Source organism: Spodoptera frugiperda, chromosome 12, assembly GCF_023101765.2.
Source record: "Spodoptera frugiperda isolate SF20-4 chromosome 12, AGI-APGP_CSIRO_Sfru_2.0, whole genome shotgun sequence".
In the NCBI taxonomy this organism is placed as follows: Eukaryota; Metazoa; Arthropoda; class Insecta; order Lepidoptera; family Noctuidae; genus Spodoptera; species Spodoptera frugiperda.
Window position 1 is genome coordinate 8594691 of NC_064223.1, and position 26585 is coordinate 8621275.

A 26585-nucleotide genomic window follows, 5' to 3' on the forward strand; every position below is an offset into this window, starting at 1 on the left:
CCCCTTGATAATTTTGGTACAAAGATCTAACAACATTATTATTAAGACCCCAAAGTTGGCGATGTATACCAAATGTATAATGTAGCCCTGTAACCGCTTCCTATTCAAGACCCACTAAGGGTCTATTTTTTCTGTCGGTTATTTATTTATAGTTAGTATACCTATGCCTGTTTGTTTACTTGCGAGCCCATGCCACGAAGGCCTAAGGCTAAGCATTGGTCATCACCAAAAATAAAAAACCAAAGACAAGGGCTGATGTCAAGGACGTTGTCAACGTCCTTGGCTGATGATGAAACTTTCGTTACAATTTTTCGGCTAGGTACCCTAGACATTAAATGTTAGCCTATTTCAAATATATTTTATGAACAAAACTCGTTAGGTACCGAAATAGTTTAAGCTGTTAAAAAAATAATTTACTGCCAATATTTAGTAGGTGAAAAGCCGAAAGTATGAAACAATAATCAACATATAGGTAAATTCTTAACATCCTTATTACAAAAATCTATTCCTGGTACCTAAACATCGAAGAAAGCACAATCAAAAAGAAAGTTGATGAGATCCGGTTTTTCATACTGTTTTTCAATATCCAATTAAATACAAAGTTATTGTTATTTAAATGTGTTATCTCTAATAATTTTGTTATTAATTATAATAACGTTTACGATAAAATACATTTGTAGTTTTGAATATATTCAATTCAAAGTATAAATTTGATTTTATTGATTGCATTTCCCGGGCGAATTGTTCACGGCGCATGCTCGAAAATCGCTCGGAAAATTCGTGACTGCGGCAGCGAAGGTGAGCTTTTCTTGTATTTTATTGAAAAATATAAAAGACTTCAGTTACTTTAAAGCATTTAAACCATACTGTAACATCTGAACAGCAAGAATTTCATATGAAGTAGTAGTTTTCCTGAAAATATTCTTCCACTTCATATAAACGCAAGTACATTCTGCCGGTATGAGAATTTTAAAATTACGCAATTTAATTGTTTTTGTTGTAGATTTTTCATTTCTGATTAAGTGTATTGCAATAGAGAGATTTAGTCACATCTAATAGTTCTCATAATACACGGTTCTTTTTAGAAGACTGGATAATAAATCTGTAAAATAATAGTAATAGATTTTATTTCCGAGAGCAGAGGCATTTTTTTCATTTTAATTTACTTATAAGGACCCATTTTTATCATATTTGTCATCTTGTGCCTTTTTGAGCTTGAAGTGAAAAAATAAGATTTTTCCAATTTTAAAGTTATGTCACATTAACGTCATTATGATTAATTTTCGACTAAATACCGGGCACATGGTGATGGATCGTAATCTATCTGATGCATACTATCTAGAATACTTAAGATGGACGCACTGCGAAGCCCATATGCGTCGCCGGCACATGATGCCTATGTAGTGCAACATGCTATTAGGTATTCTAATTCTGAATCATACTGATCATACTGTTGCAAATACATCTGCTTAAGTACTTGTATAGATCACGTCTACTAATTTTAGATTGAATGCACTTTCTACATGTGATAGTTAATAAATATACACTGTCATTGCGTCGAAATCTTTGTACAGTTTCTGTCGAGTGAAAATATAATTTTAACAATACTTTTTAAGTTGACATTGGAGTGATATTTCAAGCTCATCTCGTACCTAGATTTTTTAGACGAAAGGTAGGCACACCCATCCATACCTTCGTTCTTATTTATTTAGGTAGGTACTCGATGCGCGGATCTAGACAAATAAGTACGTAGATTTCAATTAAAAAAATTAGATAATTACTTATTCTATACCTAAACATGTTGTGTAACCTACGTTTATACCTAGTATTAGGGTATCTAAGTGATTAAATATATATTCTTTCTTCGTACTTAAAAGATAACAAAATATAGTGGTGTACACAATGACATTGCATTTTTATTTCATGGAAGAATTAAAAATTGAATATGCTTAATGATTTTGTAGAATTTTCTTTAAAAGAGAAACGGTAATGTGTTAAATTAATTTGATAACTAACTTTTAGTCTATATTTGGCATAATATTTTTGCTGTATCGATGTCCCGGATCTTCTACGCGCACGCCCAAAGGAGTGAGTCTGGGAAAATTGCGAGTCGCGACACGCGAGTAATTTTATCGCCCAATTATTGATAGTGCAATAAGTGCAGCATAAGTAGGACCTAAGTAAATACGTTTATACGAAATAGTTGAAATTAAACAGGAACTGGCGTTTAACATAGGTCCCTAAGTGGTAACAAAGGTAGGTAGGAAGGTAGGTGTCAGTTGTAAGGAGTTTGTGTAACTACACACAACAGGTGATTAGGTAAATTATGTTATCGTTTTGAATACATGTTACGTTAATTTTCACATAAATATGTATATTATGGTGAAACAAAATATCAAACCTCTAAAGAGTGCTTGCTTTCGTATAGAAAAGCTTCTTAGTTGACTTTTACACAAACTCTTGAGAAGATACAAATTACGAGTTTGGGTAAAAACTTAAACATCGACATATTCGATAATTATAACGATGCCTCTTCAACTTCTTTATTTTTTTAAGAATTCAATAAATTGATATTATTAAATGTTGTTTAGGCTACAAGTTGATACAGATACGTTTCGCTTGACACCAAAAGGATGGGTAAGGAGAAGACTCACATTAACATCGTGGTTATCGGCCACGTAGACTCAGGCAAGTCCACCACCACTGGCCATCTCATCTACAAATGTGGCGGCATCGACAAGAGGACTATCGAGAAGTTCGAAAAGGAGGCTCAGGAAATGGGCAAGGGTTCCTTCAAGTATGCTTGGGTATGTACCTTAATATGTAACATTTTCAAGGATTTCGAATATTTTCGCTAGAAGTAGCGTAATAAATCTTTTTTGGGATTTAAATTGGACAAGATTTAATTGGTGTTTTAATTCATAGGTATTAGACAAGCTAAAAGCTGAGCGTGAGAGAGGTATTACGATTGACATAGCGCTTTGGAAATTCGAAACAGGCAAGTATTACGTAACCATCATCGATGCGCCCGGTCACAGAGACTTCATCAAGAACATGATCACCGGCACGTCTCAGGTAAGACATCATTTTAACAAAGGCTATCATATTAGAAATCTGGAACATGAGGTACCATTATGGTGTTATGTGTCAGGCTGACTGCGCGGTTCTGATCGTGGCTGCGGGTACTGGCGAGTTCGAGGCGGGTATCAGCAAGAACGGACAGACACGCGAACATGCTCTCCTCGCCTTCACCCTCGGTGTCAAACAGCTTATCGTTGGCGTTAACAAGATGGACTCCACTGAGCCACCATACCACGAGGCACGCTACGAGGAAATTAAGAAAGAAGTGTCTTCTTACATCAAGAAGATTGGTACGTTCTGTCTACCTAAAATATTACAATAGATATCACTAAAAAGTATGGGAGAACCACACGTTATGAATGGGCCGGCTTGACCTGACCCTCAAGGTATCCGACAACGGACTTGTGACCCCTCTAGTGTTGCCGATTGCTTGACATCGGGCGATCCGTCTTAATCTTTGCAATCCACCATGGCACTGCAATTTGGCACGAGAGGAAACAGGCCTAGAACAAACTCTAAAAGGAGAATATCGGGTTCGTTATTTTACGTGAATTGCTCCTGAAAAAGGGTTATCCACAGTCGTACTGTACATAGGTAATAATTTTGTCAACAAAAAGTAGCAGATACTTAAACATAAATTTGATGCGCTAGGGTACAACCCCGCCACGGTGGCATTCGTGCCAATCTCTGGTTGGCACGGCGACAACATGCTGGAGCCCTCCGACAAAATGCCCTGGTTCAAGGGCTGGACCATCGACCGCAAGGAAGGCAAGGTCGAGGGCAAGTGCCTGATTGAGGTATACAAATTTTTCTTAATTTCATTTTATTTACAACTATAACAACGTATCTTTTGCAAATTAAACACCAATTAATACAAAATCTTAGAAATATACCTTTTTACAATTTTAGAGTTGCTAAGTCTTAAATAAGACTTCAAGATACACAAAGTCAGCGAAGCGCACAAATTTTCGATTGGCTACTTTCATCTTATTCCTTTCGAATTCCTAAGTCCTTAACCTTTTAGTTGTGATCATACATTCGCTAAGATACCACTCTCTTTGAAAGGGCAGATGAGCTCAAGAAACATGACTGGATATTGTTTTAAATAAGTAATAAGTACTTCGATAGAAAGGGACAAGGTGAATTAAATGAATGTGAATTTAATACAGGCTTTGGACGCGATCCAACCCCCGTCCCGACCTACGGAGAAACCGCTGCGCTTGCCTCTCCAGGACGTATACAAGATAGGAGGTATAGGCACAGTGCCCGTGGGACGAGTTGAGACTGGAATCCTCAAGCCTGGTAAGTACCGTAGTATATAAGCGAGTAGAATAACTAGATTATTTACTACGAGCCGACCAGTATTCTACATTACCTAAACAACACAATCTGTACAAAATCTTTTGATATTTTTGTAAAGGAATGGTGGTGGTGTTTGCACCTGCCGCCATCACCACTGAGGTGAAGTCAGTGGAGATGCACCACGAGGCTCTGCAGGAAGCTATGCCTGGAGACAACGTCGGATTCAATGTTAAGGTACGGGCGGACCATTTGTAAGAAGTAATAGCTAAGAAGCAAAAGTAGGTTCTCTTTCCGGATCGGTAAGAGTAGATACAGTTATTATCCCATTTGGCCTAAGACAATGATAGTTACGAATGTAATGTTTGCAGAACGTGTCCGTGAAGGAGCTGCGTCGCGGCTACGTCGCTGGCGATTCCAAGAACGCTCCCCCGAAAGGGGCTTCTGATTTCACGGCTCAGGTATTTATGTAAATAATTGTTTAAAAAAAGGTATTACAATTATATTAAAGGTTGAAATGTGTTATAATAATTGAATTCAATCCCATTCATGTAGACATGATTTTTTTTGAGGTCCTATACTTGTACCTGATACAAAACACATGGCTGCTGATCGATAATGAGAAGCCTACTTATAGGAATAGGTACAGAGCATAGATCTAGATTTAGCCCACGCCCCCACGGATTATTCCATTAGAAGGGTGAAAATAAGTTTTTCACGTGTCTTAAGTAAAAGGTAAAACCTTTTACATATAACTAGGTACCGCCTAGGTATAAAATTATATCGTGGCCTGAAAGTTAGTTTAAGAAGGCGATACACCAAAAATTGCAGTCATGAAATTTTTCGAAATCGTTTTAATAATGCAATTTTTTTTTATTCTCATATCGATGGCTATTTGAGGATAAAGAAAATAGTTTCAGCAATTACTTCTTAATTTAGGTTTAGCGAACATTCTCTTAGGGTCTGAAAACAGAAAAAGTTGCTAGGGGCCAGATAATATGAAGAGTACGGTGAATGTGCAAGTCAAAACCGATTTATGTTCACTGTTCGATTCTTTATGCAAGCTTTTGAAGGATAGAGCTAACTAAAAATCGCAAGGCTTTTATACTAACTAGTAGCGTTGTTTATGGGTCCGACTACGAACTTTTCAGCTCAACTGTTATAAATAACTGTATATTATTGAACTGAAATTATAAAGTACTCGTAGTATATACCCACTTAAGGTACATATACATATAAACAATATTGCAACTTATTTAAATTGCCTAAAATACCGACGTACGACACAATGAAACTGCTATGACGTTGTGCAAACTTGACACTCTAGTTCAATGCATTGCCAAATATATAAATTGTAACATAGTCTAAAGTTGTATTTATAACGTGTCCGTAATTTCCTGTCACAGTGTCGCCTATCAAACTTTATAATGAATGTTATCGGTTGACCTTGTGCTTACTACATTAAGTGTTGTACCTACTAAACTAACATGGTTTGCAGTTGTTACAATTACCTATTGAATGCTGGCATATGTTGCGAAATTTATTATCACACAGAGTGAAATTACTGCTCTGCTACCAACTCTAGATTCAGTACACAAGACAGTAGGTTCTAAATCAATTTTTGTATATACCTAATTATCATTTTAATTATTCCACTTTTCTAACACTAAGGGTGTACTGTCGATGGGTAAACAGCTAGGCTATTCTTCTATTGTCAATTCGAAAGATTCGAAGGGAGCTCGATCACGGTCCGCCATGTCATTAGTTGTGAGAATAGGTACTCTCGATCAATGACTGGCGACAATGCGATCGCGCTCACTTCGAATGTTTCCAATTGACAATTACGAAAGAGCCTAGCAGGTTGATTCCAACTTCCAAAAATGAGAAGTATAAGGGTTTTCAAATGTTTGCCACGTTAATGTAGGTACCATGTTGTGTGCATTGTGCAGGTGATCGTGCTGAACCACCCAGGTCAGATAAGTAACGGCTACACGCCTGTGCTGGACTGCCACACGGCGCACATCGCTTGCAAATTCGCCGAGATCAAGGAAAAGTGCGACCGCCGTACTGGTATGTACCTAATTATAATTATGTATACGTATTACGTGCAATGCTCGACATAATCAGAATTTAGCTTCGTGAGCTCCCTAACTACAGCCGAAACTTATCCACAGGGAAAACTACGGAGGTGGACCCGAAGTCGATAAAGTCTGGTGATGCCGCCATAGTGACTCTGGTTCCGACTAAAGCGCTGTGTGTAGAGTCGTTCCAAGAGTTCCCGCCGTTGGGCCGTTTTGCTGTGCGCGATATGCGTCAGACCGTCGCCGTAGGCGTCATCAAGGTATTGTCTTTCATCAGTAATAATGTTTACCTACAGCTACAAAGCTCTGCTTAGAATGACCCATATTAGAGTTTAGAGCTTTTTCTATATTGAAAGTATTATTTTTTGTTCCAGAGCGTAACCTTCAAGGAAGTCACAACAGGCAAAATTACCAAGGCTGCCGAGAAGGCCCAGAAGAAAAAATAACTATGGGGCATCCTAAACATCGTAGTGCAACCGGCAACCATCGGCCGCGAGCCGCCCGCGGTCGCGGCCGATGGTTGCGGAGAGCGCATTACTGCCCGCTACCCGTTGTCGCTGTTGAGTCCTAGCCGTGTACGACCCCCCCTAGTGTCTCCCCGCAATCGGAGCTTCTTCACTGGTGACATCACGCTCGTCCTCTACGTATGCATTTATCATAGCACGATATTATTAAAGTTAGTTCGTTTTAGTTACGCTTACATGTTAAGTTTATATCTTTATGATTATTTTAGTCGTAAGTTACTCGCCAAGTTTGAGTTTCCGTATCTGAAAGCTCGTTACGTTTTATTTTTCCATCGCAAGGAGTTTAGGAGGAAAAGCAATGGATTGGCTAATACATTTGTAAACCTTTCCCATGCACAGAATATTCTGACTGCTTCGTGAGTGTCATCATCCTGGTACTCCCGTCGATTTACACTTCTTGATCATTTCTGTTATTATAATTTTGTTTAATAATATAAACACTGATATTTAGATAATTATTATATCCACTCTTAATACCTAATTTGAAATTGTGTTAATGTTTCATCTTAACGTATAAAATTGTTCTAATTTGTATTAATGAATAAAATTCATTGTATCTGTTTTTATTAAGACATCTAGATACGTACACATGTGTAAGTATAATCGTATCTGCTTGTTTCATTATTACGGTCGAAGATTATTGTAAAGTTAACATCCAGCGTAGTTATTGAGGGAATTTGATTGTAAATCATTCCTCTGTAGTTAGCAGTATGACTAAAGCGTTAAAAACGTAATGATAGAAAATTTGAAAACTTTGTAAGGCGTAGGTAACGAATTTTCGGTTCGTAGTATTTAAATAGAAACGAGTTAATTTGACTTCAGAGGGTTTGAATAATATCCAATATTTTAATTAACCCTATTCAATATTTAATATTATCTCCATACTGAATGTACCTACTGTTTAGATACCCTTACATACGGAAAACAAACTCGACTCATTTTAAGCTAAATGTAACTTTGTAATTTTTTCAATAATTTTGTAAAGACCTTGATCCTGATAAAACCAATAAAGAAGCTACTGGTATCCCTTGTTTTATTTTGCGAAATAACTTTACTTAGATGCTTTAAAAAACAAAACATTTAATGGTTTGGGCTCTTCTGGGCCCTTCTGACCGCGAATGGTCCCTTAGACTCATGACCGCGCGACCAGACGCGTAACCATAGGGCTGCATGCAACCCTTAAATTCCGAATCCCCAAAAGGCCGGCAATACACTTGTAACGCCTCTGATGTTTCGGGTGTACATAGGCGGCGCACAGTGATTGCATCTAGAACATGCCAGCTGGACAAAATTATTTATTGATGTTTTTTGTCTTATACGGCTTTCATTTGACGTTTTATTGCATAATTCGTGCATAACAACCAAATAAAAGGGGATAGGTAGGTAACTACCGGGGGTAGGGGTACGATTTTTAAGAATACAAAGATTACCAAATAAAGTGTGTAATTAGGACACGTAAATATAAATTCAATAGTATAAAAGGGGTAACAACATATATTATGCTTCATTTACTAATATCATAGCTACTAATTGCACAATGGGGCCTCATTAGGTACTTAAGTTGTATCAAATTGCCTTAAAGTACTTACATTCCTAAAATTGTAATTAGTAAATAATAATTAAAGTACATTTTACATTTCACAGTCCTTTTCCTTATTCTACAGCACTATATTCTTCTGAAGAAGAATCTTCAATATTATAGACAGAACTACCATTTAGATTAGAGCTACTCATATTTACTTATATCTATACAAAATATAATAATATATAATATTTAATTATATCCCTAATAATTATAATTAATTCTAAAACTTAAACATTAGAAAAACATTTAAACCTAAAAAATATCTGAAGCTAGTTCAGGATACCCAAGAAAACGATCAGAAGTATTTCCATCATTAGTATTCCCGAATCCAGGTTTTGGTTTATCGACTATTAAACCCATTTCCGACTTAAACCTATCTTGGATTGGAGCTGAACGCTGTTTCACATTTGCTTTGTCATTTTCATCTCAAAGGTTTAATTTTTTAACTTCAAGCTCATGTGAAGTAATCACTCAGGTCATCAAAGGTTTTAGTAGGACGACCCGGAGTGGATGTTCAGGGTTTGGAGTGGTGGGCAGTCACCTTACACTTGAAATCTTCTGCCAAATGAGTAGAATGGTTGAACAAGAAGCGTTCATGATTGCCTCCAGAACTTTTCCATTTTTCAGCAAATTTTGAAGAATTTCTGCTGATATGGTTCCTTAACTCTTTCATAGAATCATCGCTGATACTCTATGGGCCGTGTCAGTTCCTTATATATTGATATAATGCACTGGTACGATATTATTTTGAGTGTTTACACCATTCTTCCAAAAACTCAATGTTTGAAATTGTTACTTCGATGTCTAGAAAATCCAATAAAAAACATAGTTGTAATTTTTTGTGAATTTTATGACTACTAAAAATCAAAAGCTAATAGATATAGCTATGATATATACAAAAATCAACCCGGGGAAAAAGGGGAGAGATAGTTTCTGGTCCATTAAACTTTAAAAACGACGAAAAAATATCAAAATTTTGCAACATTGCACGTTTTGTAAATAGCGGAGAAAAACTATAGGTACTTTAAGTATCAAAATAAAAAGTACATACCTTCAGCTACAAAATCCATCACTTTTTTTCACAAGTATAAAATTCACTAAGATATGATGTTTCTCGTTAGAAGCGAAATTGCCACTAGTTAACACTTTACTTACACCTTATTTGTATAACAGCCCTTATTAGCTCATTAGTGATTGAAATGTGTGCAAAACAATTCTTAGATCTGGGATAGTGGGGATATTGGCTACGTATTTCAATAGTTAGTTCTTGGAAATTTGGAAGTGACTTTTGTCTAGCTAGCATGTTCAGGATGAATCACTGTGCGGCGGTGATTGCTTACCATCAGGTGATCCAACTGCTCGTTTGTTAGTTTCCATCATAAAAAAATACTTTTGAGCTTAGTTGTAATACTAGGTACCTCAGTTTTATGTTGCATAAGAATACCGATTTACAGAAGGGTATCTTATTCCTATTGAGAGGCGGGCCCAACATTGCCCATTGCTCTTAGACTTGAGAGAGAACTGTAAATACTGAGATTAATGTGGTTCTTTTCAACTTGAGTTTTTGTAGGGCTACGCTACCCCAAAATATGCAAGTTGAAAAGTATCTCCTATCTACAGCATTGTTTTAGGTCTACTACTAAATCCTAGAACTTTCATTTCGCGAATTCCCAGTGTGGTCCCTCTGTTCACCCACACATTGTTTGTTGGCAGCCAAAGTTAAAGACAAAATATCTATGTTATCTCAGTTCTAAGAAAAAAAAAATGCTATGTTCCTATTAATAGTAATTATATTATTTATAACTAATAATTTTGCATGCCGAAAAGAGAAGGCGATGTGTGTATGAGACACTACTAATCAGGGTCGTACGATGATCACGATGATGCCTAGTATCTTGAGTATTTTCCTAGGAATGGAGTCCTAAATCTACTGCACACACCCCATTCATACTAAACTTAAAAGAGACTATTCCATTGTTGAGAGTTTGATTTTTTTTCGTATCGTGCGCGTTTGAGCTTTAATAACCCAAAATACTAGTATTCAAACTATATAAAATTTATAACAAACAGTTGGTGACTGACACTGACATTAGTGACATTCTAGTATTTTTGACATTTCGATTTATGAAGTTTCTGTTAGGTGGTCGAGTTTTCGCCGCTGATTATTTACTTACGTTAGCAGTGAGTTGTTGATAACGAAACACGATGACGTGTGCTTTGCCGTAAGTGAAAGTAACTTATTAGTGGTAGGAGCGATACGCGTAGGCCTTCAATATCTGTTGTGTATTGTAGCAACTGCAGTCTGCCGCGAACCGTGGTTTTGTACGCTCGGGTCCATTATAACGTTCTGCTTCGTTTACGATGTGTGGAATTTTTGCATATATTAATCACCTAACGCCTAAAACTAGGCGAGAAATATTAGAATTGTTAGTTACTGGATTAAAACGATTGGAATACCGTGGGTATGATTCAGCAGGCGTTGCTGTTGATGCCGCTGATCAGAAAGACATTGCTGTCCTCAAACGAAGTGGCAAAGTAGCCGCACTTGAAGAACTGTTGCAGGAGCATAGCATTGATCTATCAGTAGAAGACTGTGTGGAGTCTCACTGCGGCATCGCACATACGAGATGGGCTACTCACGGTGAACCCAGCGCTGTCAACTCTCACCCTCAGAGATCTGGCGAGGACAACGCTTTCGTAGTCATTCATAATGGAATCATCACCAACTACAAGGAAGTTAAAACTTTCCTTGAGAACAAGGGCTACATCTTTGAATCCCAAACTGATACAGAAGCCATTGCCAAGCTGATTCATCACCTGTACAACCAGCATAAAGATTACAGCTTCCAGGAGCTAGTAGAACAGGTAATTCAGCAATTAGAAGGTGCTTTTGCTTTGTGCTTCAAATCACGTTATTTTCCAAATGAGTGTGTGGCAACCCGTCGTGGTAGCCCTTTGCTTGTGGGAATCAAGACCCGTCGGCGTCTCTCCAGTGATCATGTACCAATTATGTACACAAACAACAAAGCAACCCGAGGTGTGGTGCCCTCTGTTCCCCGAGTAAACAGCCACGCTCACTTCCAACCTGAGGAAGAAAGGGAGGTTGAGTATTTCTTTGCATCTGATGCCTCTGCTGTAATTGAACACACCAACAGAGTGCTTTACTTTGAAGATGATGATGTTGCTCATATCAAAGATGGTGTCCTCAGCATTCACCGTCTCTCGGGCAGCAGCACTGACCCACATCAGAGGGAAATTTTCACTCTCAAGCTTGAACTACAACAAATTATGAAGGGCAACTATGACTACTTCATGCAAAAGGAAATCTTTGAACAGCCAGAATCTATTGTCAACACCATGAGAGGCCGTCTTAACTTTGCTGACAGCACAGTGACTTTAGGAGGCATTAAAGACTACATTCCTGAAATAAAGAGATGCAGACGATTGATGTTAATTGGTTGCGGAACAAGTTACCACAGTGCTGTGGCTACTCGGCAGCTCCTAGAAGAGTTAACAGAACTGCCTGTAATGGTGGAATTGGCTTCTGACTTTTTAGACAGGAACACACCAGTGTTCCGTGATGATGTTTGTTTCTTCATATCTCAGTCTGGAGAAACTGCAGACACTCTCATGGCTCTTCGATACTGCAAACGTCATGGAGCTCTCATTGTTGGTATTACTAACACTGTGGGAAGTTCCATCTGTCGCGAATCTCATTGCGGAGTGCACATCAACGCGGGCCCTGAAATCGGTGTCGCGTCAACAAAAGCCTACACATCACAGTTTGTATCTTTAGTAATGTTTGCTCTCGTAATCAGTGAAGATCGTATTTCCCTGCAAAAAAGACGTGCAGATATAATTGAAGGTCTCCATCAATTGGACACCAAGATTCGACAGGTGCTAGCTTTAGATAATGAAGTAAAAAAACTAGCTGAAGATCTGTACCGTCAACGGTCACTGCTAATCATGGGTCGCGGCTACAACTTTGCCACTTGCCTTGAAGGTGCTTTAAAAGTCAAAGAGTTGACGTACATGCACAGTGAGGGTATTATGGCCGGAGAACTCAAACACGGTCCGCTGGCTTTAATCGACGACTCGATGCCGGTTGTCATGATCGTTATGCGCGACCCGGTATACACAAAATGCATGAATGCCCTTCAACAAGTGACTGCCCGCCAGGGCCGTCCAATCCTTATTTGTGAAGAAGGTGATAAAGAAACAATGGCGTTCGCGTCGAGGTGTCTTCAAATACCTAAAACAGTAGACTGCCTCCAAGGAGTCCTGTCAGTCATCCCTATGCAGCTGCTCGCGTACCACATCGCAGTTTTACGTGACTGCAACGTCGACTGTCCTCGCAATCTCGCTAAATCGGTTACAGTGGAGTAGGTAGCTTCATACTATATAAGCATCTCCACACAGCTATAATTGATAGCACTGTATGTATAGTTAAGTCAGAGATGGTTAACTAAGTTGACGAAAAATTATTATTACTCAGTAATGGACCAAAAGAGTGTGGATAATATTGTTGTGAAATAAATTCGACAATACTTTGGTTATACTGAGAGTTTTTGAACGAATGATTGGGATTTTGGGATTAGTCTCATCATTATGCATGATTGATGAATTGAAACTCATCGATCGATGTACCAAATTAGGTACATAATGTATAATAGTGCTAGTAATGTTTAGGATGTGATTGTAAAGTCATGTTTGTAATATATTTTTATTGCTTTGTTTCCTGATATTTTTTGTACATTCCGAAACTTCGAATCGATATTCTAACTAAAGAGTTCCATTGACATTCCATTACTTTGTCAATACGCACCTAGTTGTTTGGGCCTAGCATTTTAATAGCTATTATGACTTTACAGACTAGACGGATCAAGGCCATGCCTCTCGCTTGCATACTCACCATCCGCACATACCGTATTGCGGTATGTCAATAAGTTGCAAATAATGTCTGTTCAGTTTTACAAGGATAAGATCAGCAGTATTTGCGAACTATACCTACTACTAAGCTGATAATGTAATAATTAAACTTTATTATTGAAATAGATATGTATAATTGACATCCTTCTCAAATGGGTGTCAATACTGCCAACTCTATTACCACAATTTCTTTTCGTATTTGCTTTTATACTGAGCCTGATGACGTACTGTACTTTTTATTAGAATTTAATTTTTCTTATTTTTCTTACTACGTAGTCATTAAATCTGAGAAATTAAAAATTACTAATTTAGAACTCCCAAATTCTGAATGAGGTTCTAAAAAGTTGTTAGGAATACTAAATACCATTTTACCAACATAAATCTAATTTCGTTACTTAAAATATTAAATGTATAATGAAATGTCTATGATAAGTGTTTACTATCTTTATATCGACAAAATTTATTTTCCATGTTTTAAAATTTATTTTTACAGATGTTTTGACGTGATAAGTTTGTATTTTATCAATATCTGATAGTCGAGAGTTAAAAAATATTGCGATCAGATTGTTATATTTCTTTGAATTTTATAAATATATATTTGTTAAAAGGAAATCAACCTGTGGTCTGTAGGTAGGTATAGATAGAGACTCCGAATAGATACTCAGGCAGGCAGGAAGACGAATATAATTCGTCTTCATCTTGCGCTTACTCATCAGTCCAAAGGGTTGGTTATTTTTTTTAAACATCACTTTCTATTGAGATTTTTAGTATGTATCTATATGTAGGGTTTGTATATACATTAAAGTTGATATGTGCTAGATTTAGAATATTAATATACGATTCATTAAAATTGATGTACCTATATGTAATGAATCTATCATATTAGAATAAGTTACATATTATGTATAATTATAATTTAATGTGTCAAACAATGTTTGAAATATTCCAATGTCAATAATGGTGTGTAATGTGCATTACGTTGTAACTACATCAGTTGAACATTTTACAAATAATTAGATTCAACAATCATTCATTTCAAATCTAGTTTTCGATTAAGTTTGAAAACAAGGAAATGTGAGATAAGAACGCACTTAATGAATTTGATAACGAGCGATTACACTGACGTTAAATTTTCATCGTCGTAGAATTTCCTCGAAGTACACGAGTATCTGGAAATATAAATTAATTTAATGGTTGCTTACCAATGCAGTGTAACTTGGGGACCTGCATTTATTTTTGTGTTGTTCTTGTGTTGTACCTTGTTGATGTTATTACAATTATTGCTTATTCGGAATGTAGGTACTATAGTGCTCTCCCTTAAGTTATAATTACCTTCATTTTGGTAAGTAAAAGAAGTGTAAAATATGTCTTTATTACATACTATTGTTTATTTTATTTTTTAATCTAAATTAATTGCTAGTCAAAAATTTTAGAATAGATATTTTTGATATTAAATATATTCAATTTTAAAACCTAGTTGTATATTTATTTATTTACAAAGTCGTATTGGCATTAAGGATGAAATCCCTCGAAATCGAATGTTTATTTGTAACCTTTGACTAGTTAACTGTGTTGGCAATCCTTGAGTAGTTTTCTACAGGCGGCACAGTAGTACCTACATACATCCATTGTAATGCTATCGAAACGCACATAACACTCAGGATTATTTATTAATCTGATAGGAGAGTGTAGCTAATTGTAGCCACTAATTTTATCGGCATTCTTAAAACGCAACACTTGGTAAATACCTACTACTTATTACGTTAATTGTTTTTCCTCGCTATACTATTGCATTCTTAAAATAAGTACCTACTACCTGTATATTTGTAATTTTCGTGACATGTATATGTATCAATTTAGTTTAATATTTCTTTGCTAATGCTTTGATGTTGAATGTTGCCATTTGTCCACATTCAAATAGATACACATTGGATCTGAGTCGTACCATGATCTCTTGAATCTAAGTATTCAGCTCTGTGTGACTAGAAATGGAATTTATTCATGATAAATGCTTTTCTTTCTTAAACTGAAAAGTTTTAAGAGCGCCTTCACTCTAGCGTTTGTCTAGCGTAGACGTTAAACAAACGCCAGTTTACTTATTATTCTGTGACGCCAGTGTGAAGCCGCTCTAAAATGTCATGTTACGATCCCAGAATCAATTTTTTATATTGATAAGCCGCATATTAACATTTTTTGTTATGTAATGGAATATCAAACTGTCAGGATTAACAACAGAGTTTATTTTCAATAACATGTTCATTTACTTTTTTAGAAATTATATGTTCATTCAATATTTCTATAGTGGTTTTATTCCTCCAAATATAGCCAATTAGGTAAAAAAAAAATAGGAAGCCATCGATTAATTACATTATAAAAAACTCGATATAGTTAGTGGTAGTATTTACATAAAGCACGTTTTTCAAACTGCGAAAAAGTATCAAATTATTTGCATAATAGGAAGGTATTAGGTGCCTAGAACTACTGAAGCAATAATACCCTTTACTTAAAAAGAAAAGTATAGAAAGCGGCATTAGTAACCACTTATTGTGCAGTCAAAACTCCCGCTTACTATTGAGAATTTTGAATAGGTATCGAAAACCTGACCTCTTGCTAGACAGTTCGCACTTAACATCTAGTCAGCCAACAAATCAGAACAAAAATAATTTCTGTCCCTATACAATATTCCGCCTGTATTTGTTTCCGTAATGCGCTTGTTAGCCTTGTAAAGAAAAAGTTGTTCTGATACAGTTGGTAGGTACCTTCTTTCTTTTATTATCTACCGATGTGTGTTACGCACGGGGTCGGTTACAAGGTAGGGCAACAAGGATTTCTGCCTTACTTTCGTCCGATATCTGAGAAAGCAGAGCATACTGCAAAGCATGTCCTTTGCTAATAACCGAATCAAGAATTGCAGCTACCTACTAATTAATTTCAGCAGTCCGTAGCTTCCGTTTAAATTCTGAAAAATGTATCATATACCTTTATTCCAGTATTTAGGTACATACCTAGTCACATAGTATTAAGATAGTTGCCATAAAATAGTTTTAATACTGCCTTTATCTGTAAAAGTTTAAAATAAATAATTTTATTCTAATGGTCACCGAATATGACCTTCAGACTGATAAACTTGTTAGAGCGAGCGGCTAAAAGCTAAATCTATTTGAATATTTTAAACAAGTATGTAGATATTTTAAAAAGGCGAAGGCGAATAATAAAAATAAAATAAGTGAATAGATAAAATCATAATACCTACCTACTTAATAGATGTTTCGAGAAGTAAAGATGTCACCTCGGAAGACAGTGTGAAAATATTTCGCAAGCTGTCGATTACGAAATCAGTAAGATCGACAAACGATTCTGTTAAATAATTTTCCCAACATAATGTTAGTAATGGAAGACAGGTAACACAATGTAACATCATGTTAATGTCTGCGGATGCTGATGCTGATATTCGCAACAACCACGTCATAATATAACTGTTAAAACATGCACTATTGTACCTAGTTAGCCTATGTAACCTGGTAGCGTACTTTAGCGGCTTTATCAAGTTTTCTTCTAGATCAGAATGACATTAGGTAACCTACCTATTATAATTAGGTAATTAATTTCTCTCATCTATACATGGAAGTAGGTAAATACCTACATCACAACTCTCATATTTTTTATTACCTAACAAGATAATAGGGCCGGAAACATTTTTAATTTCCTCTATTTTGTGGACATTAAGAAAAGTGAAACAAAACAGCTGTTGTCTTATTCGCACGTCACGATTTCTCATATACGTAATACTTCGTATAAGTGTATAAGTACTAATATAGGTTTATGACACGATTTGTTTTTCATTTACATAGGTACTCTTAGTAATTATGTAGAGGCTTCTGTTGAATCCATATACATAGTTAATTGTTTAAATTAATTCATAATACAATGTAAGTAGTTTGACTGGCAGAAAATCCCATTGGAACCTACTAGGACATTGGAACCGTCTGCATCTATTCCCTACAAGTATTCTATCAATGAATAATAGGCGTGCCTCTCATAAAGTCTAGAACTAATCTACCTGGCAAGATTTTCGAGAGGTTTAAGAAAAAAAGTGGTTTAAATCATAATATCATTTAATTTTATAATAATAAGTAAGTAGATAAGTAAATAATGCATAAATCTACATCCCTGAAAGCTGGAGCTTTAATTTATGTAATATACAAAACATAGTGATGAAATGTGACTTGGTTACACTTTACGAAATCGTTTATAAAACTGGTTTTAGCTGTGTATAACAAATATGATCTACTCTTGATGGCTCCACTATTTGATAGAAACGTATTCTATATATTGGCCAACTTATTTAGTTTTGAATTTAATAAGGAGCTACTTAGATGTCTGGTATAAAAATATATAGGAAAAGTATAAGAAATAGGTCTAGGAGACCTTGATAATTGGCATTTATTTAGCACGATTCATGTTCCCATCTTTATCTAGTAAATGGAGAACACAGGAAATAAATTAACCCGACTGAGTTAGTTTCGGGACTACTTATGTGAGCGTACTAAGTATGTTCGCACGTGGATATGCTCGCACGCCAAATTGACAGCTTCAAAACTGTTAGAGCGGTTTACGCAATAATAAAATGACAATGAACTCTTACTTACCTTGCCCATGTACCCATGACCCGTAACATTCACTAAAAAATTCAATCATAACGCTTCCCGCCAATAACTAATGCGGTAATATCTTTCATAAACATAGCACATAGGTACTTCCATAGGACCACGTGAAAAAGATGCATGCAAGCAAATCGCATATCGATACGCATCTTCAAGTCTTCAAAGCGCCCAATTCGTGAAATATAGTGATACCTACACATACTAATAAACAAGATACCTAGCTGGGCCGAGCTGCGCTGGGTACAGTCCTAGTACCTATCCTGAAATACAGATTTGTAGCCAAGAGTTCGTGATCGCAGTTTCAAAGGTAAAAGGTAAAGGTAAGAAGATCGCTGCTGCCTAGTCTTTGTCAAATGTGTAGTCTCTTAATAATATGATAAAACCCGCTATATTACGTGGGTACCTATCTATATAAAACTAAAAGACATAATTAATCATTTACTTATTTTATTTTTTTAATTAATTAATTGAGGGCACCACTTTACGCACGCCACACGCTTATCCTACCTTCTTATACATATATGTATAAGTTAGGTTGGTATTATAATAATAGGTATAGGTACATAGTAACTAATTCAGGCACCTACAAAACTCCAACGTGAAAGGCGGCGGGGGGTTCGATTCACGAAGTCATGCGACAATGATGTATCTTCAGTTCTTCACTTACAAATCGTTGTTACCTAAGTATTGTGTTTATACATAAATAGACCCACGATACATGAGAAAATATTAAGGTGGGGTTATAGTAAGTAGAATTTTACCCATATTAAAATTATATTATTGTACAATCATACATAATATTAAAGACTAGCCGACAAGTTTACCGCCTCAATAACTTTTTTCACCTTTTAAATCTTCCCTGTTTAACTTCCACAAATAATTAAAAGTCAAAATTAGCCTAAGTCGGCCAGCCGTTTTCGAGTTTTAGCGAGACTAACGAACAGAAATTCATTTTTATATAAGATTTAGTTATGCTTAGCGTTGAAAATTGTTTTAAAAGAATAAATTAATTAAATAAAAAAAGTATGTAGATATAGGATAATTGACAACAGACTGCATTTCTCCTTTTGTCTTTTTATGTTGAAATCAACTTTTATATTGTTTGGTGTAGTTAGTAGCCATGGACCTAATTAAATAGGACATGGGCCCATGTGTAATGACGGTTATATAGAGAACAGACAAGAATTAGGCCCGCCTAATTCTTGGCTTTGATTAATAATTGTTTAAGAAGTTTGATAGGTAGGTACCAACATCTATTTTCTAATTTTCTATATAACCGTCTTTACAATGTTCTATAGCTAAAATATTGACTTCAAAACTGTAGCCCATAAAACTTTATTATTTATCAGTTAATTAAACGTTTACGGTTTTATCGAAAAATTCTTTGTTAGTCACAATTAGTTGTTTATGTTCGTAGGCACCTATATTTGTTCAGGTGCTAAATGCATACGTATATTTTCGATGTAGTTTAATATGTGAATTGTTACTTTTTATAGCATTATTTATTCCTTGCAATTAAATGTAGTGCTCATTCATCGTAGATCAGCAACATTTTTAATATATTAAGTATAGCGTAATATATATTCGACGACAAATTTTGAATTTAAAATGTCACTGTCGCGCAAAGTGTTGTAGTTGTGTGTGTATTGTGTATGGACCATCCATCACACGGGAGAGGTGAAACAATCTAGTCTAGGTACATTGTGTGTACTCCGAGCCCGAGCCACGAAGGTACAAAGGTAGTTTAACTTATCTATATAATGCACGTAACGATAAATTGGTCACAGCGGCTACACAAATAGTCTGGTGAATCCCCACGCTCACTTTTGAATTCCTTGTTTATTAAATCGAGATTAAATGTTATTTTATCTTCCTTTATCAATTCTACTCGTATCAATACACATGATCAAAGCCAGTTCCTCGTACTAGCGCCAATCTGGACGGTGTCGTCACTGTGTTAATATATTATGCTACGATTTACTTATAATAATTTGATAAGACACTTATTCTGCAAATTAAGACTGGTATACATAGGTAGTTAGCTGTGTTATCTCCGGAAGTTTTATATCTAGAGTGGGACGACATGACTGTAAATCTGTTGTTTATGTGCTTACTATAAATAATTACCGTTTATTAGAATTGGGTATTAACTACGGATAAGTACTAAGTACAAAGAAAGGGTAGATAATATAGGTTGGTCTTGGTACAATTATTCATTACCTAAGGAATTTGATAACTGGGTAGGTAAGAATCTTTCAATTAGCTACGTGAACACGGCAATTTCAATTGATTGCGTTTACTTTGCGTGTGTGAGAGAAAAGCGCGGATGTCGAGCGTGAGCCGGAGCGCGCGCGCCGCTGCAGCTGTTGCGCAGACATCGTCACCAACCACCTCTCTCTGTTTCACAACACGACCCACTTGTCAGCCAGGCCGCCACACATAGGTGCACCCCCGCCACCAACACCTCTAACACACGCCAGACAACCGCATACCAGTTAAACACATTGAAACTTTGGCATTAAGCAAGACTTACAACAATCGTTTAATATGATAGACGCCGTCCTTGCGACATTATGACTTTCAAAATGAATACCAGCTAGGCATTACAAAATTATACCACTGATTTTTTTTTTTGAGACTGAAGCTCAAGCACTCGAACAGTTTCAACTGGTCTTGCCACCACGTCCTTGACAGCCACATGCTGGCTGCGTATAAGTGGCTGACTATGGATGTGAATGTACATACCTATTTCAATTCTTGACCTTCACTTACATTCAGTCAAAGAATTTTATCCGTCGTAAATACAGAATGTATCAGTATTTGGTTTATTACCCGCTAAGCTTAAAAAAGTTAAACCTTAAGGGCGCTGATGTGTTCTTCTTTTTTTAAAGGGTAGCATCATTCTGTACAAACAACAACTGAGACGCTGATTACTAAGAATCAGAAAGTACCTAATACCATTCCGCAAACCGATCGTATGCAAAATATCTTTTGATAAAGTAATATTGCGTTGTGATAAGTAGGTTCATACTTACGTCTTATATTTTCCTTTTAAAACTGATATAGGTAAGTAGATTTAATTTAAACAAACGTATAGAATTAACCGCAGTTCCGATAGTCTTATAATTAAATAGGAAAAAATATTTTGTTTCCCTCTACTTCATGCAGTATCCTTATGTACCTGCCCACTGCATATTTATATTTATATTTAGTCGCAACACCAGTTAGGTACCTAAGTATTTACTTAAATGAAATCGGCTGAGGAATTTCTAATTACCCGAAGATCCATAGATACTATCATTACTTATCTAAATATTATGTGTGAGTAATATACCTACATTAAGTTATGAGTAATATACCTTCGGCTGGGGAATTGTTATGCCATTGAAAATAACTGGGGGACATGATGAATTTGATGAATGTCTGAGAGTAAAAGTTACGTGTAGCGTATATGGATTTGAATTCATAAGCTTTTATTCTCTAATCCTTTAACCAGGCCAAAACGTCATTTTGGCTTTTTCGCAATATGTCTGAAGCAGCCACAGGACTGTCGTGGCATGCAATAAGGGCAATAACATCAGCAAATGCTCCTTTGAGGTCGAAAGTCGGCAGGTCAAAAGTATATATTAGGTATAAGACAGGACCCATTACGCTGCCTTGAGGAACACCCGTTTGGATTTTATGAAGATTACTTCTGAGCTATTTACTATATTTTATACAGAAATGTCGTTAGAGAGGTATGACTTGATGTTGAGATAGAAGGAACTTGTAGGATTTTGAATAATCGCCCTTTGTGCCGCCCACGATCCAAAGCCTTCGAAATATCTAAAAATGCCGATAAACAGTATTTAGACAGTAGCAGAACGTAAATAGATATTTAGTAATTTTGTTACGCAATTATTAGGTAATTACTATAACGATTAACACTAGGTCAAGCGCACGGCGCGACGTGATGCAGACGGCGCGAGCGCCTGTCGCCTGCAGGGAACTTGGAAGGCCAGCAGCGCGCGGGCGTCAGTGCCGATGCTCCGGTCAAACGCGGTCGATGGCCCACCCACACATTCGTACGTGTACACTTCTGAGGATAGAGCCACATGTTTACTTTTTATTTTACCAAAAGTCCTCCCATATTTTTTTAGTACGTATCCTCAACTGTAAAGATAACCATTTTTATTTTATTGCAGTGTGCACTACGTACCTACTTCCCACTTTGTGTTATTTTCAAGATCAGATGTTAGATAACTTTTATGTATTTGTTATCTGTTAATATCAAGGATCCTTGATAAGATTGTTAGGAAAGATGAAGTTTGATTATCTACTAAGTAATCACTGCTGAACTAATTTTGAAGATGTCTATTATTTAATACAAATCTTAATCAGGACAATTAGGTACCTACGTAAAATCAATTACCTGTTGTATTATCTTGGTACTTATTTCTAATACGCGGATATACTTATAAATAAAATAGGTATTATTCGATATTTAGATATGGAAATCCTCATTAACAAACAGCGCTGAGTTGGCAATGCATCACCTCAAACCAATGTACAGTAGGTACAAATAACAGCAAGTCAATTACTGACTAACCCGTAACACGTTATTTGCTTGGCTTACGCTTATGTCGGTAAAGTGTATACTTACCTACATCTGCATTGTATTATACAACCGGCTTTACCTACACTCTCTACAGATGAGATGAGACTATGAGACCTAAACAAAACAAACATTGTTATTATTGTTACCAAACCAACGTGGTTACAAAGAACCGGGTTACATATTCATTCATATTCCGATGTTTCTGTTTCATTATAAGAAAGAAGTGATAGATTTATTTCACACAGAACATGTGAAACACAAAGTATGCAGAGAGTTATAAGCAGAAGCATTAGCATTCGTAGAACATAAAAAAAAAATCATAATAAGTATCTATTGAAAACTCAACTATTTTCTCTTTGTGAAATCATAAATTAGGAACTTAATCTAAGCGCTGGATCTCGGTTGCAAGCTCCTTGCAAGCTGATGATATTGCAACACCCACTCAAATGTTAAATTGCGCATTCCTTGCGTCACAGCGATCGGTTCAACTTGGCTGGTAGAGGCCGTGGAGGTGTTTTGTTTTTGTTCTATGCTTTTACATGCATCTAGGTATGTATGTAACAAGTCTACGACAATAATAACGATTTTCAATGCATAGTAGAATTGTTTTGTCACATGAATAAGTACAGCCTGTACCTACAATCCTAGACAATAATAAATATTACCTTACCTATAGGTAGGTACAGGTATGTTGTGTTTATTAGTAGATACTTACCGATTTTAACTAAATATACACCATGATTCTTAATTCGTCTTACAAAAGAGGTCCACACCATGTATCCGACATTATAGAACTGAACATTATCTCTTAAACTACTGAAATTATTTGTGGAACATTTGGTACAACGATAGGAAAAGACGTTTGAGAAATTTTAGATTCCCGCACGGAGCAACTCTTTGTGTCATCCACAAATTTGTATCAAACAAACAAAAATTGTACCCTCGTAAACACACCCAAAACCTACGTTTTGTTTAGTTTCACCTGACCCGATGTTTGTTCGCTCGGTCTGTCTGTAACAAGATCTTGCAAATTCCAATTTAATCCACTTTCCGCTTAGGCTGATTGAGCTGCAATTTAAAAATGATCGAGGTGCTGATCTGATGATGGAACTAGAATAGTTACCTATGCAATGCTCAGATAAAACCTCAAGTTTGGGTGCTTGTCTTCCAATGGTAACGTAACCATGGTCTGATAATGGACCTGGATGGCGGCTATAGGAACTCAGTAAATAAGGCCTTGCAATACGAGGCTTGATGTTAGATGGTAATCATGGCGAGATCTTCCCATAATTCACCAAAACAAATATCTCATTTCAGTCGCTTCATTTAATTTAAGCTGTATTGCCGAAAAATTCATTGATGTATAAAACCCAAAAAAATGCCAAAATGAGTTACCGTTTTCTTTTTGCCATTTTTTAAGCCAGGTAATCCCTAAAACCTTGTCCTAAATCTGAAAAATACTATGCTGAAAACCACATCAAAATCATATCAGTTCAGATATACGCGCGCGAGAACGTCCTTTTTTAAAGTCGGTTTAAAATATGTAAATCTATGTTACATGTTGATGCAATATTTATCAGGTAAATATTTTAGAACCAGTAATCCAAACCACAAACATGCACCCAAAAAAGCGACCACGCAACTTTTGTTTTAACTAATATCGATCCTTAATTCTCATACTAAGTCATAACACACCGCAAAAAAAACTACACGTTCAAATAAGTTTTCAGTGCTTCAAAATAATTAACAAAGATTGCAAATTGCACATCCTTTCTTAATGATCATAAATCACTTTGTTTAATGCAAGTTTTTTTTTATTTCACTTAATAAGGCCCCGGCACTATTTGTCCATTGCGTCGCGACGACACAAACGGTGTAATGGGGCATGTTAAAAAATATATGGAAAACGACGATGTGCACGCAAGAGACAAGTGAAAAGTTTACTGTACGACTGTGTACCTTACCTATGTGTAACAAAATATAAAAAAATCTAATTTCCACATATAAGTATTTTTAATAAACATATCATAAATACAATAACTATTTATGAACTTTTTTACGTTTACTTGTCAGTGAATACTGGAGTGGTACATGAACTGGACTGGGCCAAAGTGGGCTGCGGACAAAAGTCACGGTGTATGTTCAGTCGGTGACTACAATTTGTTAATAATAAATTGTTGCTTAATAATTATGCAACTGTAACTACATTTGGCGTTGGTAAATAGTGGTTAATCAAATCAACGTACCTAAATGACCTTCGAGTGCTCTAAATTTTTTTTCTATTTTTTTATAATATTTCTAATAGCCACAGTGAAATGGGCAGGTACACAGTTACACACATTTGAAAATTGAACTTACTACGCAAGTTATAGAATCTTATGTTCTCTCACTATTAACTACTTCTACACCGTCGATCAATGGATCTGTAGCTAATTGATAAACAAATGGGCATCTGTGTCGAAAGCTATAAAGCGGAAAACGTAGATATTGAAGTAGGTAAAATAATACAAGCAGGTGTAAAACTCACACACCTTCAGTGTTTGAGAACACGCTTTATAAACGCTTAATTTTTTTTATTAGACTTCTAAGTGGAGTACTATCGCACGTTGCGATGCCAGGTTTGGTTAAGACTGTCACACTCGTTCCTTCCTTGAAGATTTCAATCCCAGGCTTGCCCGTAAACGTCAGGACTCCCTCAATGGTTGTAATAATTAAACTTTCTTTACATATTTCAATTTAATCCATTTTACATCTAAAGGAGTGTGTGTAAGAAACTAAAAAATCACCTCTTGTGATAACCGTTTGAACTATGTGATGTTTACCTATTATTGGTGTGATTGGTATCCTGTATTACTGTTCTTTTTTTAATTTTATCCTTAATCCATAGTCCACTCATACATCATATTATGTCATAATTATATCACAATTTGTGAGTGATTGATGCAGTTGATTAGTTTCCGACAGATAATGTTAAGCAAGTACGCATTTTTTTTTTAATTTGGTATACAATAATTATGTAAAAGCTACGTAAACAGGTAAATAGCTACCGATATATTGGAGTATGTAGTTACTTACTTAAGGACATTTGGACATATTATTGGGTCTTTGTTTTCGCCCTACCATACATTTTTATAACTTAGCGTAACAGACGTTATAGGTTTTTATTTAGTGAAGAGTAAAATAAAGTGCCTCCGGAGTATCTTAAAAAAAGTAATGCAATCGTGGTGTCAGTGGCCCCAAGTCGACCGCAGTAGGTAGGTACCTACCTAGCGGCGAAATTCCACGGTCCATCTGACGCACACTGCATAGTAAACAGTTGGATATGACCTCGTAAAAAGGATCGTGCAGTTCCGATTGTAAATGTATCTATAAATCTTAGTTAAAGTTTAAAATGGATGAAACTTTCAAAGTTTGTTACTATTTTTTATTGATTCAATTAGATATTTTTTATGGGATAGCAATCAAAAGTAGCGGGATCACTTAATTGTAAGCGATCAGCACTCCCTATGAACACTTTAACTTTAAACTCAAAAAAAATATTTGTCCATGGTGTGTGTGTTGTGCAGTGTACACAATATTCTAAATAATTAGTATAAAATCAGTAAGTCTAAATAAATAGTTATAAACTTATACCAATTACTTTATTGTGAAGGTAAACTTGCTAAATAGATACTTACCAAGCGTCGTTCGTTCATCAACTTGACTAAATCAAGTGAACGTATTCGGAAATGGCGCCTGCGCCAGCATACCTCCTAGATACTTTTGGAGGCTGGTGACAATCATTGTAATGACTATGCATTTACATTATAAATAAGGGAATGGCGT

General features: G+C 36.0%; 2 protein-coding genes across 3 annotated transcripts; both read left to right on the forward strand.

Moving 5' to 3' along the window:
• The first annotated feature begins 642 nt into the window (after nt 1–642).
• LOC118263095 (elongation factor 1-alpha 2) lies at nt 643–8009 on the forward strand. Of its 2 annotated transcripts, none has more exons than XM_035574880.2 (11): nt 643–798; nt 2592–2807; nt 2926–3075; nt 3152–3371; nt 3733–3878; nt 4251–4383; nt 4502–4617; nt 4752–4841; nt 6330–6450; nt 6555–6721; nt 6836–8009. In XM_035574880.2, the coding sequence occupies exons 2-11, from the start codon at nt 2634–2636 to the stop codon at nt 6905–6907; spliced, it is 1389 nt and encodes a 462-aa protein (XP_035430773.1). In that variant the 5' UTR covers nt 643–798; nt 2592–2633; the 3' UTR covers nt 6908–8009. The 2 variants fall into 2 exon arrangements, with proteins under 2 accessions (XP_035430773.1, XP_035430774.1); XM_035574881.2 differs by lacking the exon at nt 643–798 and adding an exon at nt 805–958.
• A 2678-nt stretch (nt 8010–10687) lies between these two features.
• Nucleotides 10688–15796, forward strand: LOC118262315 (glutamine--fructose-6-phosphate aminotransferase [isomerizing] 1). Its single transcript, XM_035573563.2, has one exon. The coding sequence runs from the start codon at nt 10932–10934 to the stop codon at nt 12954–12956; it is 2025 nt and encodes a 674-aa protein (XP_035429456.1). The 5' UTR covers nt 10688–10931; the 3' UTR covers nt 12957–15796.
• Nucleotides 15797–26585: the final 10789 nt, after the last annotated feature.